Genomic DNA, 18,574 nt, shown 5'->3' with positions numbered 1-18,574 from the left:
GCATTTGTTTAAGGATTGGCTCATCAAAAGCCCATAATGTTATACCTCGTTGGAAAGGTCTATTCATGCTTTATCGAGGTGAATGCGAAATATCATTTACCTCAATATGGAAACCTGTAGATGGCGTTATTTCAAAAGAATGCCGTTTTATGGATTTTTCTCAAAAATTTTAAATGCAATGCTACAGTTTTACTTTTATAAATAAATTCAGCACAATAAATTGATGGATATAGTATAAGTTTGACATTTTCAACGAAAGTGTTGTTTATTTTATAGGTTAGTTTGAAGAGCATAAAAATAGATACATTTTGATGCCAAAAAGGGTTCGATATATTTTTTTGTTATCAAGTTATTCGCTAATTAAATAATGCAAGGAATTGAGGAACACGAAGCTAACGAAAGGACATTTAATTACCGAAACTAAATGCGTTTATGAAACAATCCACCTAAGCACACAGTGAAGGTTGAATTTCTGTATTGAAAATAATAGCCTGGATTTCGAACATTTATAAACATCTTTATTTTTAAAAAATAACGACTGTATCTTGAGTACACACTTCGGTGATTAAAAGAAAAGCCAAAGAAATTTGTATGTTAAAGTGTGTATAAAATTTTTTTTTATTAAAATCTTAGCTGAGCGCTTTCGACTACATAGTCATCATCGGAGCTATTCCTAAAATATCAACAAGAGGTTGAAATGACATTATATAAAGCAAAAAATTTTTTTACTTACGTTAAATTTTAGATACCAAAAAATATTTAGGAAACGTTGAAAATCTTAATAAGTTCGACATAACAATATACAACATTAAATATAACATCAATTACTGGTAAATAACACGAGAAAGAAATAGAAATTGACTAACAATGTCGAACACGTAGAGTGAAATAAAGTGAGGTTAAATGTTAAATGAGATTGAAAATTGACATTCTACAATTCTACGGATTACCAACTAAATGAAAACAAAAAATTTTTAAAGTAAAACTACCAATATACTAATAACAAAATATCAGATGTGAATTAATGAGATTCCCAAAGATACTTAAATAATGGTTTAAAATTACAATTTAAATTGACTTGAGTACCCTAATAACTGTGTTAAAAATTATTTTCTGTTTATATCTCCGGAATCTATTAACTGATCTCAATAGAATTTGGTACAGATAATATATGATAGCAAGTCTTGATTTCCCTAATATGAGCGCTAAAGGTTCAACCAGTGGTGTACAACTGGACAGCGGTCACCACTTTTTACATGGAAAAACCTATGCTACTGTATTTTTTACAAGTTATTGTTACGGATTTATATTCTAATGCTCAAAGTACATAAAAATGGTAACTGGAATTTTTTTCCTAAGATTGGCCGATCTCAAGTTATTCATACCAATACAAGTCCCCTTGTGACAGACACTTCTAATCATAATAATATTACAAGAATATTTATGTTATGCTTAAAAGTAAGTATAATTTGTAAGCACATCAATAAAATTCTTTACACTCGTCGCTCTCATCTGTTTTGGTGAGCGTCTCGGCAACTTGGGGTGAGTAAATCGAAAATTTTAAGAGTTCTACATAAGAATGGCAGAAATTCGTACCATTTACTTCCAGGAGATGCAGAGAGTGACCTGATTTTTTGTCAGTGGTTGTTAAACAAGTCACAATATATTCTAGAATTCTTACTAGAAATACTTTGGACCAATCAAACTACGTTCACAAGGTGGGGGATAGTAAATTTTCACAATCTGCATATTTAGTTACAAGAAAATCTTCGTGAAATTCGGACAAGATCTTTTCAACAAGAATTTTGTGTGACTCGCAATAAAGTTTGAGGATCTTTCTTCTTGCCACCGCGTCTAAATTCCCAGTCATTTCTAACTTTCTAGAAAACCTTATATTTGTATTATTAGACGGTATTCTGTTAAATATACGAAAAAGTAGCAGTAGTACAAATGGATGGTGCTCCTGTGCATTCTGAGAAAATAATACAACAATGGCTTAATGAAAATTATATGGGGCGATGGGTAGACCGAAGACCAAATACCAATGTCAACCATAATGATGCGGAGGGTTCAGTATCTTCGCTAGCTAGATTGTCAGATCTAAACCCTCTTAACTTCTATATTTGGAGTTATCTGAAAAGTAAAGTTTACTCTACTCCAAAATGGTACATGCTACCGAATTTCGACAAGTATACCTTTTTTTTGTAGTATGCTTTAGAGTTTACAGAGCCGTTTAGAAATGTAATAAATTTTGACCTTTAACATATTTTTTTTCGATTGTACCCCTCAACTGGAGGGGATACAGGAGGGGATACTGGAGGGATACAGGTAACTATCTGTATCGACGACACTGCTTTTCAGTAAGAAACCGTTTGCCCATTATTCTTAACGCACAGTTGATGTTTACTCGTTTACAAATTTTGACATTTTTATCTTTAGCCGATTTAAAGTTAATTAAGGAAAACCATCTGGAAAGTAACCAATTCAACACACTGTATCTCGAAAACAAAGCATCTAAGAAAAAACTTTACATGAACTACCCCTATTATTTTTCCACAAAGAACTTGCACACAAGTTTTTTTGAAACATGAACGGGACACCCTGTATCAACAAAAAATCAATTTTTTTGAACAACTTCAAAACCCTTTTTCTCTAAAACAAAACCGTTCCAGATTTATGTTTATAAGGCAAACATCTATTATTTCAAAGAGATATGTGTGCCCTCGAAGATTCCTGCATAAAATTCGGACTACCCTCTACATATAACTCTAAACTTAATTTTAATTAAAAAATTCACAATTTTTAATTAAAAAACTGTGTTTTCTATCAAAATTACTTTTTGCGTGAATTTTGGGACACCCTTTACATATCACATATTTGCTTTAATAATTTGCGCAATATTTTTATTTATTTTTAGTTTTTTCTGTTTTTTAGATTGTGTTATTTTAATATTGTTATTTTATATCTGTAAATTGTATATCATTTTCATGTATTCATGTTTTTATTATGTCTCATATGTATCTTAAATTTAGTACCTATTTAGACTTAAGAAAAAATTTACTTATCAATTAGTTCCAAACACAAAGATTGATCTTCTTGGGTTTTGCTTATTTATTTACTGTAATTATTTTACTTTATGAAACATATTTTGTTACCTACTACCTGATCCGTAAATAAATATTATTATTTAGCGAGGCTGTACAATAGAAAAGTCAAGATTGTCATGGAACCATTGCATATTTATACTTTTCCGTTATCAAATATACTAAACCGATCTATAAATATTTTATTTAAAAAAAATTCTATACTCTTAAAGACGTTGTATAACAACTCCAATGTGTTCTGAACAAAGAACAAGTTTAAAATTTATGTGTACCATTTTTTCTGCATAAAAGGGTAGATGAGTGGTAGAATGTTATGTAAATGATCCTATAGCTTTAGTTGGTACATACCTACAGACTTCAATATAATCATAAGACTTTTTTATTTGAAATCGAAGCATGAACAGGTTACAATTTTTGCCTTATATCTGTTATAAACTATGTTTAAAAAGGATTTCTACACCAGGTTAAGAGGCCTCTATAGCAAATAGGCAACCAGCAATACATTTTTATAGATTTTATTACACAGTTTCTCTAAATTAATGCACAAATAACAGACTTTCCTCCATTCTATCGCAGATTTTCTATTAAATGGAGTCAGTTTGAAACTCAAATTACTTTTTGGTGTAAAGAAATTTGTAATTTACAAATTACATTACATTATATTACAACTATTAATGTAAAACTTTCCGAAAATAAAAGTTTAACTCGTTCTTTAATTCTCTCTAATATCCCTTCCCGATACGTCCAATAGTTAATTAACAGCACACGTTATAAAAAACGTTATATTGGGAATAGAGAGGCGTAGGCGATTTCCCTTTTTTTAATTACCATAAAAAGTATGCTCTATTTAATGCCAAGAGAGCGAATTCCCGAGTGGCTATAACACTGTTTTACACGTCCTACTTTGTTAGTTGTAAAGTACTACTTAATTTCAACTTTTTTAAATTTTTCTTTTTCGATACGTTTCTTTGGATCGATTAGACCTATAACAATATTATGTAACTTCTAAAATTAACGTTTAGTAATTAAACAATTAGTTGAAAAAAACGAACGGAATTAATTAACAAATACCTGGAGCAACAATTTCACGGTGAATCGAATTGGCTTTTGGAACACATATTGGTTTTTGGATTGACCGTCTTTTCGAGTTACTTTTTTGATATTATCATTCTATATACCCTTCCCCGTCATAAAATGCAATAAAATGTGTACTAAGAACTTTTTCACGTTTAAACTCTAATTTGACTGGAATATTCACCGGCTTAGTCACTAAGCTCTAGTGTTTTGATAAGAGCTTAGTAATTTTAGTACTTCAAACATATCACAAATAAACTAATTCTACGTTGTCATTATTGTAATCAATATTCAATACTTTTTCTTACTGAAGTATTTCCAAGCTTATCATTTTATGTACTTACGAAAGCTACTTCAATTTGAGGAGTACTTGTAAAATATGAGTCGTAATAAGTTATGATATATATAAGGTACGTGTTAAGTGAATAAATTGCATTAATCATGTCTGTAAGAGGTTTTATATTTTGTTGTTTGCTTGCTATTAGGTGAGTTCCCAAACACTTTACTTACTTGGGCATGTGTAAGAAATTATTCAATATTTTGTTAAGAAATGTCTATTACAACATTTGTATTTTGAAATAAAAAACACAATTTGAATCTAAAAAATGTTAAAAAATTAAATTTATATTTAGTATACTGATAGTGAAATAAAATATAGAGAACTGTTACAAAATGCGATATAATAATAAAAATTCAAAAGTTGTAACTCCTGTTTCGAATGTTGAATGAATACTGTAGCGAATATTATGTAGGTACATATTTCAAAAATGCATACATAGAGAATATATGAATGTTTTTACGGTATGCATTTTTGAACTGTGGAAAACAACTACTTTGCGAACTACAGTCCAGTATGTAAAAACTCAAGTTAGTGGTGTCAAATATTGATCAATATATAATGTTTACATATTTTTTAGCATAGCACAAGATGAAACTAATAATAAACTTTTCCCCAAAGATTTTATGTTTGGTGCAGCCACAGCCTCTTATCAAGTAGAAGGTAAATTTATTTATTGTGACATAAATAACATTAGTTGTGATTGTATCAGATTGTTTATGAAATTTGATTTATATATTACAGAAACATATCTGAAACATTTTTTTTCAACTGCCACGCTTTTTTATTTCAAAAGCATAATGAAGCTATAAAAGAGTCGATACAAATTAGGCTCTCAGGTCACAGAATGCTTATAGTACACTCTTGTTAAAGAATTTTGAACAGTATTTACACTGGATGCTCAAGTGACACGCACTTTTAGTGCATTCTATTGCGAATCGTATCCAGAAGTAAACATTGGAGGCATTTAGACATTTCTCTAAACTCAATTTAACTGCGATTGCAATATGTGAAGAAGAAATGCAAAATAAGAAAAGAAGGCACTCGATATTTAAAAGCAACTATGTGAGAATTTTACTCTATATAAAGAATTTACTGACGATAAAACGAAGTTCTTTCAGTATTTTCCTATGACAAAACATACATTTCACTACATTTTCAATAAAATTTCATATTATTTGACAAAAAAATCTACATTACGAGTGGTTATCACCAGAATAGTTATCTATTTGCTTAAGATAAGAACTGAAATTGTTAGAGATGAATTAAAGAGGATATGTACAATTAATTAGGTAATACAAAGTGCATGATAATGTCGCAACATACTTGTACTTTTGTTTGATCGGTCAGATCTTTGTTATGTACAATTTCTTCAATTAATTTTTTATCCACCTCGAGGATCGTTCTTTGCACAAATACATAGAATAATCAGCAATATGACTTTCCTGTGACCGGTTCTTGCTTACAGTGATACGACGGCAGCTCATGCTTTATTCATAATATTGTAGCAAAAGAAGTGTGTCACCAGGACCGCGCCAAATAGTAGCGTTAGTTGAGCCCAAATAATATAATTGTTCGTACAATTGTAGCGTTACATGATTTGAGATATAGTGCAAATCGGCTTTAGGAGTCAAAAATAATGGATAAAATCAGGTAAGATACCTGTTTTTAACGAATTGGTAAAGTACCTAAGTTTTATTAAAAGTATATTGGCAATGAGCATAAATGCTGATTACATACTTTGTCATTTTAAAATTTTTGTATGACTGAAATTTAAAATGTATTATTGTCTATTTGGATATGAAAATGGAGAACGACCATCCCAGCAATATTTTCAAGTATTTCTTTAGTAACGAAATTAAATCCGTTATTCTAGGTGCATGGGATGAAGATGGCAAAGGTGAAAATATTTGGGATCACCATATACACTCAAGCCCTGAATTAATTGCTAATAATGACACTGGTGATGTAGCTTGTGATTCCTATCACAAGTACAAAGAAGACGTGGCTATGTTGAAAGAATTAGGCGTTGATTTTTATCGATTCTCACTATCCTGGTCAAGAATACTTCCTACAGGTATTTTTATACTTTAGTAACTATATTTCTTTCAATTCATCATCTTATATCTATAAAAAACCGAAAAACATCCATCATTAGTCAAGGAGATATGGTTGTAAAAGTATGCTATGGAGTGGACTGGGCAATACTAGGTATCATCTAAATTCGCATTTTGCTATTAGCACATTCTTTTAATTTCTTGGTTGTATCCGTTTTACTATTCATTAGTATTTATATCATGATAATATTTATAAGAATTCAACTGATTAATAACAGCATATTAGCATTCATACATTAAATCTTATTTCATTAATGACTAAAAATCTATATTGTGATTTCTAGGATTTGTGAACAAAGTTAACCTTCCCGGGGTGACATACTACCAGAATTTAATCAAAGAATTGAAAGATAACGGCATCGAACCCCTGATCACCATATACCACTGGGACTTGCCACAACCCTTGCAGGATATCGGGGGATGGCCAAGTGAGTTCATAGTAGAAGCTTTCGCTGAATACGCAAGGCTATGCTTCGAACTCTTTGGAGACAACGTGAAATACTGGCTGACATTTAATGAACCATACCAAATTTGCATAGGAGGTTACGGCCTAGGGTATAATGCTCCAGGAATTAAATTGACAGGATTAGGAGACTATATGTGTGCCCACCACATACTCCAGGCTCACGCTAAGGCTTGGCATATATATGACCAAGAATTTAGGGCTACACAACAAGGTACTGTATTAATTTCATTAAAAAGCGAATAGATGATATTATGTAGATTTAAAATACAGAAATCTTCCAACATTTTGTGACTCAAACATTTGTTGGGATGGAAATAATAAAATGTATCGCATTTGAGGATGCAATCAATACAATGTCAAGATATGCTCTTATTATATAACAATAATCATTGTTTTTAGGACAAGTATCAATCACTATTGATACTATGTGGTACGAACCTGCTTCTGACAGTGAAGAAGATCTAGTTGCTGCTGAGAGAGCACTACAATTCGACGTAAGTACAATTAGATGGTTACACATTTGTATGTTTCATTTTAAACCACTGAAATACGATATACATAATATTTATGGATAAAGGGAAATTGAAAACTATTTACATTTGAAAACATTTTTTTAGTTTGGATGGTATGCAAATCCTATCTATAACAGCGACTACCCAGAAATAATGAAGACTCGCATTGCAGAACGTAGTTTAGCTGAAGGTTTCAAACAGTCACGTCTTCCGGCATTCACCGACGAAGAAATTGCATACATCAGCGGCACTTTCGATTACATGGGTGTTAATATGTATACTTCGATGCTAGCAGCAGCCAAGGACGAAGTTCCAATTGCGGAACCAAGTTACTTCTACGACTTAGGAATTGATGGCTATCAGCCCGATGACTGGGAATCAGCTTCCATATCTACTTCCAAGGTATTTTTTTATTACTAGAAATACTCTAAAAAAAATTAAATAGGTACTCGTTTATAATGACAGCTTTAAAAAACTGGTACATAAAAAAAAGATTCAGAGCTAGTATCTGTAGTAATATAATCCAATGGACAATTCATATACCGTACTTTCACCGTACTACATTAGCTGCGTTCGGGTTCGTAAATTCGATAGGGTGGGGAGCGCTGGGTGTAAACGTAGTGTTGCAACATGACTGATGTTATCACGTACACGTACGCCATAGCGTTGTACGCAGAGATCGACATCTCCACCGCTGAAGCCGCACAAGTTTGACCGACGCACCCCCTGTGTAGTGTTTTCCCGTGAAAGTACGGTATATGGTCTTTGTTCTATATGTATATTGTTAATATTATTTATTATTATTATAAAATGATGTAGTGAAATATTTTCCTTTGTCATTTAGATAACTCCATGGGGTATAAGAAAATTTTTAAATTGGTTGAAAGAAACCTACAACAATCCAGCAATTATAGTTACAGAAAATGGTATCCCTGATAATAGTTCCGTCATAGATGACGTTAAAAGAGTTCGTTTTTACAGGGTAATATATTTATGTTATATATCTATTTGGTAATTCTAAAACTGTGTCGATTCTCATACATTGGCACATTAGATTGATCTGCTCCAATGTAGTTGCATAAAATATAAAACGTAATGTTGCCTATGCTACTAAACTTTCTTTACTAAAAAAATAAAAAAACAAAGAGAAATGTCAGGTCTACTGCATTTAAAACAATATGCTTATTTTATTATTCTAAGTGTTCGTACAGAATGATGAAGAAAAGTACTAAAATCTAACAATCACAAACAATTAAAATTTGAAAATGTAGGGGAATTTCAAATATTCGTTTTTAATTAAGAGTATTTTATCGACACTGATTAATTGTAGGATTATCTCAGCAATGTAAGAAGTGCTATAGAGGATGGAGTGAATGTAATTGGCTACGCTGCATGGAGTCTTATGGATAACTTCGAATGGGGACTGGGTTACACGTAAGTTCATCGAAAAGTAATAAGCAATTTTTTTGGAATACATATAATATCTGCTATACATGCATGCCTTAGGTATCCAAAAGTAAGTAAATCTGATATTTACTTACATTTGGATACTTCTTTCAGTGTATCAAGGTAATTTTTTCAGAAATATACGAAGTTCCTCGAAAAATAACAAGTAAAAAACACATAGTATAGTCTTTCCGAAGTCAGTNTTTCCCGTGAAAGTACGGTATATGGTCTTTGTTCTATATGTATATTGTTAATATTATTTATTATTATTATAAAATGATGTAGTGAAATATTTTCCTTTGTCATTTAGATAACTCCATGGGGTATAAGAAAATTTTTAAATTGGTTGAAAGAAACCTACAACAATCCAGCAATTATAGTTACAGAAAATGGTATCCCTGATAATAGTTCCGTCATAGATGACGTTAAAAGAGTTCGTTTTTACAGGGTAATATATTTATGTTATATATCTATTTGGTAATTCTAAAACTGTGTCGATTCTCATACATTGGCACATTAGATTGATCTGCTCCAATGTAGTTGCATAAAATATAAAACGTAATGTTGCCTATGCTACTAAACTTTCTTTACTAAAAAAATAAAAAAACAAAGAGAAATGTCAGGTCTACTGCATTTAAAACAATATGCTTATTTTATTATTCTAAGTGTTCGTACAGAATGATGAAGAAAAGTACTAAAATCTAACAATCACAAACAATTAAAATTTGAAAATGTAGGGGAATTTCAAATATTCGTTTTTAATTAAGAGTATTTTATCGACACTGATTAATTGTAGGATTATCTCAGCAATGTAAGAAGTGCTATAGAGGATGGAGTGAATGTAATTGGCTACGCTGCATGGAGTCTTATGGATAACTTCGAATGGGGACTGGGTTACACGTAAGTTCATCGAAAAGTAATAAGCAATTTTTTTGGAATACATATAATATCTGCTATACATGCATGCCTTAGGTATCCAAAAGTAAGTAAATCTGATATTTACTTACATTTGGATACTTCTTTCAGTGTATCAAGGTAATTTTTTCAGAAATATACGAAGTTCCTCGAAAAATAACAAGTAAAAAACACATAGTATAGTCTTTCCGAAGTCAGTTGAACGTGTATAAAAAAACCGAGCAATCAAATTTAATGAGTTTCATAGGCGTCCCTAAAAAAGTTTTCCGCTAAAGGTAAAAAATTATAATAATTTGTATATAATTTGCAGAAAATTTCTATTATATGTTCATTTGGCCAACAACATATTTTAATCATTTATGTCCACAAACAATTTTATTATATTGATGGTAAATTTCGTTTTGTTCCGTTTCAAAAGATCTCCAAAGTGCCATGTTGTGATAATATTGGTAAACAAAATATCCCTCTTATTTCTCCCTTTCGCAATTGTAATATGAATGATTAATAGAAGGTGCCTATAATAAATTAAAATTACCTAAATCACACCAAATTCCGCATTGCTGCAATGCACTGCTGGGCAATTTATCAACCACTTGTCAACTGCTGTGATTTTTTGCCCAGTAACCCAATGCAACTGTCTTTGTTTTCCTTTGCCCGCGCTCGCATTCTTCAACCGGTCGTATACATTTCTACCACCTCCACGTTTAGTTCCACCAGACCTGTATATGGGTATGGCTAAATAAATATGGGAAAGTTTTTCAAATATTTCAATGCCGAGTTGCTGCGTCAGCGACCGAACCTGGTACATATTGTGAATGTGTTGGTTCTTCAATTGATATCGGAAAAACTATATCTGAAACGCATGCATGACTTAGATAATCTGAGTTACCTGCTTTTGGATATTTCTTTAAAATTATTTTAAATGTCTTAGTTGTACGTTAATTTTGCAAAATAAAATACAATTTATCTATTTTATAAAATAACTATTTAATTAAATCTGATTTAATGTTAATGTAACTGGTTTCATGCTGAAAAAAATATGAAAATCAATTCAATGATTTATACTATTTTAATTGTTTTCTCTTTTCAGACAAAAATTCGGGCTCTACCATGTAGACTTCGACAGCATTAACAGGACGAGAACACCTAAAACTTCTGCAGCTTACTACAAGAAGGTTGCCGAGACTCATTGTTTGGTAGACACTTGTGAGGAATAGACAAAAGTTTATATTTTCAATTAAAACTAAAACATTGCCATTGCCTTTTTTATTAAATAATACAGAACTTCAAAAATTTTAACAAAACTTTTATTCTTAGCGACCTTACCGACTTATCTAATTCACACACACACACACACACACACACACACACACACACACACACACACACATACACACAATGTTCATCAAAAATTAAAATATACAGAATGGGTCATCGTCAGGTGCAAAACTTTTAAGAGTTTGCACCCTCTGGTCAAACAAAACCAATTAATCGCATACGCCCCAACCCAAATTGCTTGCTTAAAAACATATAATGTATTAAAACTTTCCTTGTGACTTATTATTTGACAAATTTGAAATTAATCAAAATCAGAATTAAATTAAACAATGCTAGTTATAGAAAACTGTAGTACTCAAAATGATCGTTTGCTACATATTTGAACTTTTAAATATTTAGGTATGTTTTCTCAAATCAGTTTCTAACAAAGTTTTGAAATTTGAATAAAATCTAAATTATAGGTCTCTAAAACGACAAACTAGGCACATAGATTTTCACACAATTTTTTAACACACCTTTTTTAACGAAGCTTTTTACTTGTGAGGTAGGTTCAGTTAATTGCTTGATTTTAATTCAATGTTTTACACCTAATTTTGATCTTGTAATCAGAAAAATAATACACTTAAGCTTTTGACGTCAACTCCTACTATTATGTTAATATTCATCCTGTTGATTTAAAAACATGATAAGCGTATACGACTTCTACATTAATATTTCTCGTAATTAATTAAAGAAGAATTATGCAGCCGATTTTTAAAATTCGATTATCTCGAAAACCGTTAAGTTTAGAGGTTGTTAACAAGTATTTTTGTTGCATTTTTGTTCTTACAATGCCGTGCCTTTAATATTTTTTCCCAAGCGCTACCTTGATGGGCAAAAAAGTTTAGCGTAGATTTATGCCACACATGTGGTTTATGTGGCGCCCTCTAAAAGATACATTAAATTAGATACCAAATTATGATTTCCCATATCAAAAAACCCCCAGTTTAAAATTTTTTTGTATATNTATATTATATTATACTATATACATATACATACCGCTAAAAATAATAACTCCAACTGGTATTCTGTATAAGTTTCTTTAACGACCCAGTTAAAATAATTGTATCAGCCATACGTTAATTTTTCAGTGTTAGTGAAGTTAGCAGTCAGGTAAAAGCATAGAATATATTTATATATCTATAGGTAAAAGACGTATTTGTGATAATATAACCCCGATTGCTGTATTATTACAAATTTGTTTATCTTTTAGTAACCAATTTATAAGATTCTTGTGATTTAGTCGAGTTATAGTGGATGAAAAAAAGATGCGTGGGGCGCATGCCAAAAAACAGTTTCAGTTAATTGTTGACTTTCTGGTTCTGGAAATCAACAATATTTTGCTAAACAACAAATTGCAGCCACATGAAATTGTGGCCGCGAATAAAGCTTGGAATGATTTAATTTGGAGGGTCATTATAACGTTTATAAATAATAGAGATCAATTATACCATTTTTCAAGCCAGGTTAAATTTTAATAGCATCTATTTTGGTCTTGCTAAATTTTAACATATTTGGTTAAAATAAGCCCATTAAAATTTTATAGAATACAGTATTGGGTTAAACAATGGGAGGTTAAAATTTTAACTACGTCCTTGACGTTAAAATACGTAATTTAATAGCAGTTTTTCAAAACATTTGTTGCTGGTATCATTTCGGTATAAAATGATTTAATAGTTCACAATTTGTTGATAAAAAAACGAATTTGTTGTAACTTTGAGACAAGTTAATAGAAATTTTTAGGCATCAGAAAGTTTAGACAAGAGAACTGTCGCCAGCCCACTTCAAAAATTGATCACTGGGACAATTTCGGTATTATAAAACTTATAAACTAAACTATAAAATTATAAAAAAATACTCGTTAAGAGATGTGCAGCTCCATAAAAATAATTGTTTTTTTTTATTTTATCAAATTTTTATATATTTTTCAACATGTATACGTTATAAAAAGTGCAAATAAAATAAATAAATAAAATATTCATAAAATAAATTAATAAAATATCATTCATGACAGTGTTTGTCAGAAAAATCAGTTAGCCGTATTTGGAGAAGTAAATTGACTGGTATTTTGAAAGTTTGTGTACGAAGAATTTGTCATATAGACTACAAGCCCATCGGAAATTTTCAAGGAGTCATTTGATCCAGCACGAATTACTTATAAATCAATACTACCACATATAACAATAACTTTATAAACTATGCCGTCAATTCTTGTTGATACAGGTGAGTACACAGGTAAACTAAACCTGTCCACCAAAGGGGGGTGGTTTTCGGCAAAGGTATTAAGGTTATACAAAAAAAAAATGAACCTCGACATAATGCCGTACAAAAATAGCAATACAGTACTTTATATTGCAAGTTTCGGATTGATACATAGATAAATTTTTAAGTGATGCCGTACGTACTTGCTGATACAGGGGTTAGGAATACAGGGTGCAACCTTCTATTTGTAAATAGCGTATGGGGATGATTTAAACCAACATCAAATTCACTAATTTTAATTCTATTTTATAAAATAATGACATTTTTGGCCATGCCATACATTTTTCATGAAACATGTGCCTACTATAGGAAAATTAATTTCCCTCTGAAAAGTAGGATTTCACGGTGAAAAATTTTTGTACGGCATTAATATATTTTGTTAATACGGACAACAATAATCAACAAAAACAAAATACCGTACAAAAAAATGCTTCTAAATGGCTTGAAATATATTTTTGCAAATAAGTATTACTTGCAAGAATTGATTTTATTTCTACTACTGTTTTCTCCTTCATACAAATTATTTACGACTGTACGGCCTTTCTATAATAAGACTTACAATATCATATAGAAATATTTTTCAGTAATGCCGTACATATTTGTCGATACAGGAGTGAACAACAACCCTGGATGCAAACCCCTATATTCTGACCCTTATGGTTTCCGATCATTGAAAAATGGTCGGCATTGCTGCTAATACATTATTTAAGATGTAAAATAATTTTTAAAGTAAAAACCATATGTCGATATAAAAATTATTAATTTTATAGATTTGAAAAGCTTATACAGGGTGGTCCTTAAGTAATTGTACATAGAAGTATGGTAGATTTGTGACTTTAAAATATTGCGATTTGAGCCAACTTGCCTTAATAAAATATTGATAATAAGAAAGATACAGGGTGTTAAAAGTGAAATTTCAAAATTTATTTTTCGCAATAACTTGAAAATTTTTTACATTTACACAAAAATAAATTATCTGGGGTTTTTTGGTATCAGAAATCATAATTTGGTATCTAATTTAATGTATCTTTTAGAGGGCGCCACATAAGCCACATGTGTAGCATAAATGTACACTAAACTTTTTTGCCCATCAAGGTAGCCCTCTTTTGGGAAAAACTATTAAAGGCACAGCATTGTAAGAACAAAAATGTATACTTGTTAACAACCTCTAAACTTAACGGTTTTCGAAATAATCGAATTTTAAAAATCGGCTGCATAATTCTTTAATTCATTACGAGAAATAGTAACGTAGTAGACGGAAGTCACGAATGATTTTAACAGCTAAACATTCTTGTTTTCATGATCTATGACGTTTGAAAAAGTTTTAATTGAATATTTCAGATAATTAAAGAATAGCAGAAAATGCCGAGACAATAATTTTTCTAATACAGAAATGAGAAATATGGTTACTATTTACTGCCAGCAATATTTCAACGGACGTGCTGCGAAATGGGAATATTTCAGAATAGCTATATCCAAACAGGCTACAACCTAATCACCAAACATTTGAAAATCTATTTAAGAATTTAGGCGAAAGTAGTTCATTTCGTCCTAAACGTGATACTTTAGGCCGACCGAGAATCATTACGCCTGATCAAGAAGATGAAATTGGTTCACGTTGCAGATGATCTTCAAGTTAGTATCAGTAAAACTTCAGTTTTAAAAAGACTAAACCTCGATAAATATCACCCCTACCATTTTACGCCTGTGCAAAATTTTATTGCCAGCAGATCTACCATTAAGATACCAATTTGCAAGTGATATCCGAAGTAGGCAAAATCTTGACCCCACATACCTTTATTAATACAATATCATTTACGGACGAGGCAACATTTAGCCGCCGTGGTATTTTTAATTTAAGAAATAATCTAATCTGGGAAATTGAAAATCCTCATTTTAAAAGAAAAAGACATTTTCAACACGAATTCAAAATATATGTATGGTGTGGGATCATTGGTGACCATTTTTTAGGGCCATACGATTTCCCGCATACTTTGAATGGTGAGAACTACTTACATTTTTTACAAAATGACTTCATTGATCTTTTGGAAGAATTGCCACTAAATTTCAGGCAAAATATGTGGATTATACAAGACGGTGCACCTCCTCATTATATGAGAGAAGTCAGAACATTTAAATACCAACTTTCCTGAACGCTGAATTGTGCGTGGTAGTAATTTCCCTTGGCCAGCACGTAGCCCAGATTTTAATCCTCTCGATTTTGGCATATGGGGCGCAATGAAACAGCTTGTTTATAAAAGTCCCATAAATACTCGCAGCCAACTTTGAGAAGAAATAAATGCAACTGCAGTTTCTTTTGGACCAATCATGTTATTTAATATGAGATCATCTTTTATGGAACGTATGGATAAATGCATCGAAGAGAATGGTGGACATATCGAACACTTACTTTGACATAATTAAACTTGTAATGTTAGTTAGCTTAGTTTTTTCTTTTCTTAATATGTATAATTTTTTTTAATTTTTGACGTCAACTCCTACTATTACGTTAATATTCATCCTGTTGATTTAAAAACATGATAAGCGTATACGACTTCTACATTAATATTTCTCGTAATTAATTAAAGAAGAATTATGCAGCCGATTTTTAAAATTCGATTATCTCGAAAACCGTTAAGTTTAGAGGTTGTTAACAAGTATTTTTGTTGCATTTTTGTTCTTACAATGCTGTGCCTTTAATATTTTTTTACCAAGCGCTACCTTGATAGGCAAAAAAGTTTAGCGTAGATTTATGCCACACATGTGGTTTATGTGGCGCCCTCTAAAAGATACATTAAATTAGATACCAAATTATGATTTCCCATATCAAAAAACCCCCAGTTTAAAATTTTTTTGTATAAATGTCCAAAAACGTTTAAGTTATTGCGAAAAATAAATTTTGAAATTTCACTTTTAACACCCTGTATCTTTCTCATTATCAATATTTTATTAAGGCAAGTTGGCTCAAATCGTAATATTTTAAAGTCACAAACCTACCATACGTCTATGTACAATTTCTTAAGGACCACCCTGTATATTAATTTTTTTTCCACAACAAAGTTGTTTCTGTCAACAATTGCAGTTTTAAATTATTTTTACTAATTTTAAACATTTATTGTATGCCAATGGCTTTATCACAATTTTCGCATAAATAAATTGTTCAAACAAATGTTAATAGAAGTTGCAAATATGCAAATGCGAGGGTACCGTTACTTCAAAATATATATTAAATGTAAGTATTTAATATAGGAATTCTCATGAATATTGAGTGAAAATTAATCGTTTATTATTATATTTATTTAAAAATAATACTTACTTGCACGTCATTAAATTTCTAATACACAATTTTTTTAATCTTAAAGATAATTTCTACGGTATATACAGGGTGGTCCACTTTTTTTATTAAACTTCAAGAACCAATACATTATCAAAAAATAATGTTAGTTTGCTAAATAAACTATACCCGACAAATGTTTACTTTTTGAGATACAGCGCGTTAAAGTCTCCCAAAAAAAATATATTTTTCGAATTTTTCTGTAGGTTATGAGGTTTCACCCGTAAGATTTTTATAAATGATTTGGCACTGTACGTATGATCTTTGGAGAATTTTTCAATTTTTTTACTTTACCAGTGACGGAGAAAATAGGGTCTCCATTGCTTTAGTAAAAAATATTAGTACGCCACTGGCTTTAAATTAAAAAACAATATTTTTTTAATTCTCCGTTTAATTTGGGACAAAAAATTATCCTTGTAAGTTTTTCGTAACTATTATCATTTTCAAGTAAAATTTATTTACTTATTTCTATACAATAACGTGGACATATTACCATGCGAATTTATTATTTATTATGTTTTACTTGCCTAAACATAATTTGCCTAATTCTAATACAAGTGTACATAAAAATCTGATAAGTCGAGAGTTTCTCAAATCGTAAGACGCCTTCGATATTCTTCAAGATTGTTTGGCGTTGCTATCGCAATTTCCGTAAACGTGCATATCACTTCAATCCCGTACAAGATCTACATCCAGGAGATGCTGAAAAAAAGTTAAGCTTTTGTCGCTGGATTTTAAACCGTTGGCAGTATAACAATGAATTTATTCGAAATATTTTATGGACCGATGAAGCATGTTTTACAAGAAGAGGCACATTTAATTATCACAACAGTCATATTTGGACCCATGAAAATCCTCATGAAGTGAGACGCCGATCATACCAGCAAGAATTTAGTTTTAATATCTGGTTAGGTGTGATAGGTGGAAATATTTGTGGACCTTATGTATTACCTCCAAGGATAAATTAAGTATCATTTGCTAATTTTCTGGAAAATAACTCAATTCAATTACTGGAAGATATTCCCTTAAACCAAAGATATCGCAGTTGGTTCCAAATGGATGGAGCTCCAGCTCAACACTGGCCAAATAGTTCGTAACTGGATGAATGCAAATTATCAGAACCGCTGGATAGGACGTTTGCCATATGAACTGTTGTTTAATGTGGAGGGGCCGGTGCCTTGGCCTCCTAGATCACCAGATCTTAACCCCCTCGACTACTATGTATGGGGTACGTTGAAAGATGATGTTTAGTCTGTACCAATTGAAGACAGAAATCAGTTGCAGAGAAGAATAATAGACGCATGTGATAATCTCAAGCAGAAGCCACATGAAATCATCGCGGGGATAAATTCTTTAATACGAAGATGTGAAATGTGTATTAATGCAGCAGGCGGGCATTTCGAACAACTTCGTTAGATGTTATGCAGCTGTAATTATTTTCAATAGTTTTATTAAATATTGATTATTGAATTGATACAGTAATTATTTTATTGTCGTTAATTCACCTGCAATTTGTAGGTCTATTGTAATAGTAATAATAAATAAATTTTACTTGAAAATGATAATAGTTACGAAAAACTTACAAGGATAATTTTTTGTCCCAAATTAAACGGAGAATCCAAAAAATATTGTTTTTTAAATTTAAAGCCAGTGGCGTACTAATAATTTTTTACTAAAGCAATGGAGACCC

At 31.0% G+C, this 18,574-nt stretch overlaps 1 protein-coding gene across 1 annotated transcript; it reads left to right on the top strand.

Annotated features, from left to right (window-relative positions):
• The first annotated feature begins 4,583 nt into the window (after positions 1 to 4,583).
• LOC108912655 (myrosinase 1-like) lies at positions 4,584 to 11,270 on the top strand. Its single transcript, XM_018717960.1, has 9 exons — positions 4,584 to 4,663; positions 5,096 to 5,178; positions 6,392 to 6,592; positions 6,917 to 7,309; positions 7,498 to 7,592; positions 7,716 to 8,012; positions 8,455 to 8,592; positions 8,941 to 9,044; positions 11,062 to 11,270. The coding sequence occupies exons 1-9, from the start codon at positions 4,620 to 4,622 to the stop codon at positions 11,186 to 11,188; spliced, it is 1,482 nt and encodes a 493-aa protein (XP_018573476.1). The 5' UTR covers positions 4,584 to 4,619; the 3' UTR covers positions 11,189 to 11,270.
• Positions 11,271 to 18,574: the final 7,304 nt, after the last annotated feature.

This window comes from Anoplophora glabripennis, unplaced genomic scaffold (assembly GCF_000390285.2).
Source record: "Anoplophora glabripennis isolate ALB-LARVAE unplaced genomic scaffold, Agla_2.0 scaffold1016, whole genome shotgun sequence".
In the NCBI taxonomy this organism is placed as follows: Eukaryota; Metazoa; Arthropoda; class Insecta; order Coleoptera; family Cerambycidae; genus Anoplophora; species Anoplophora glabripennis.
Note: the sequence above shows the minus strand (reverse complement) of the source record. Positions and strands in the feature narration are given on the sequence as shown.

Excerpts from the sequence above, each read along its gene's own strand:
- LOC108912655 (XM_018717960.1), top strand. The coding sequence starts at position 4,620 with ATGTCTGTAAGAGGTTTTATATTTTGTTGTTTGCTTGCTATTAG. Across the intron at positions 7,593-7,715 it reads AGAGAGCACTACAATTCGAC|TTTGGATGGTATGCAAATCC; the intron begins GTAAGTACAATT and ends ACATTTTTTTAG. Across the intron at positions 8,593-8,940 it reads AAAGAGTTCGTTTTTACAGG|GATTATCTCAGCAATGTAAG; the intron begins GTAATATATTTA and ends GATTAATTGTAG.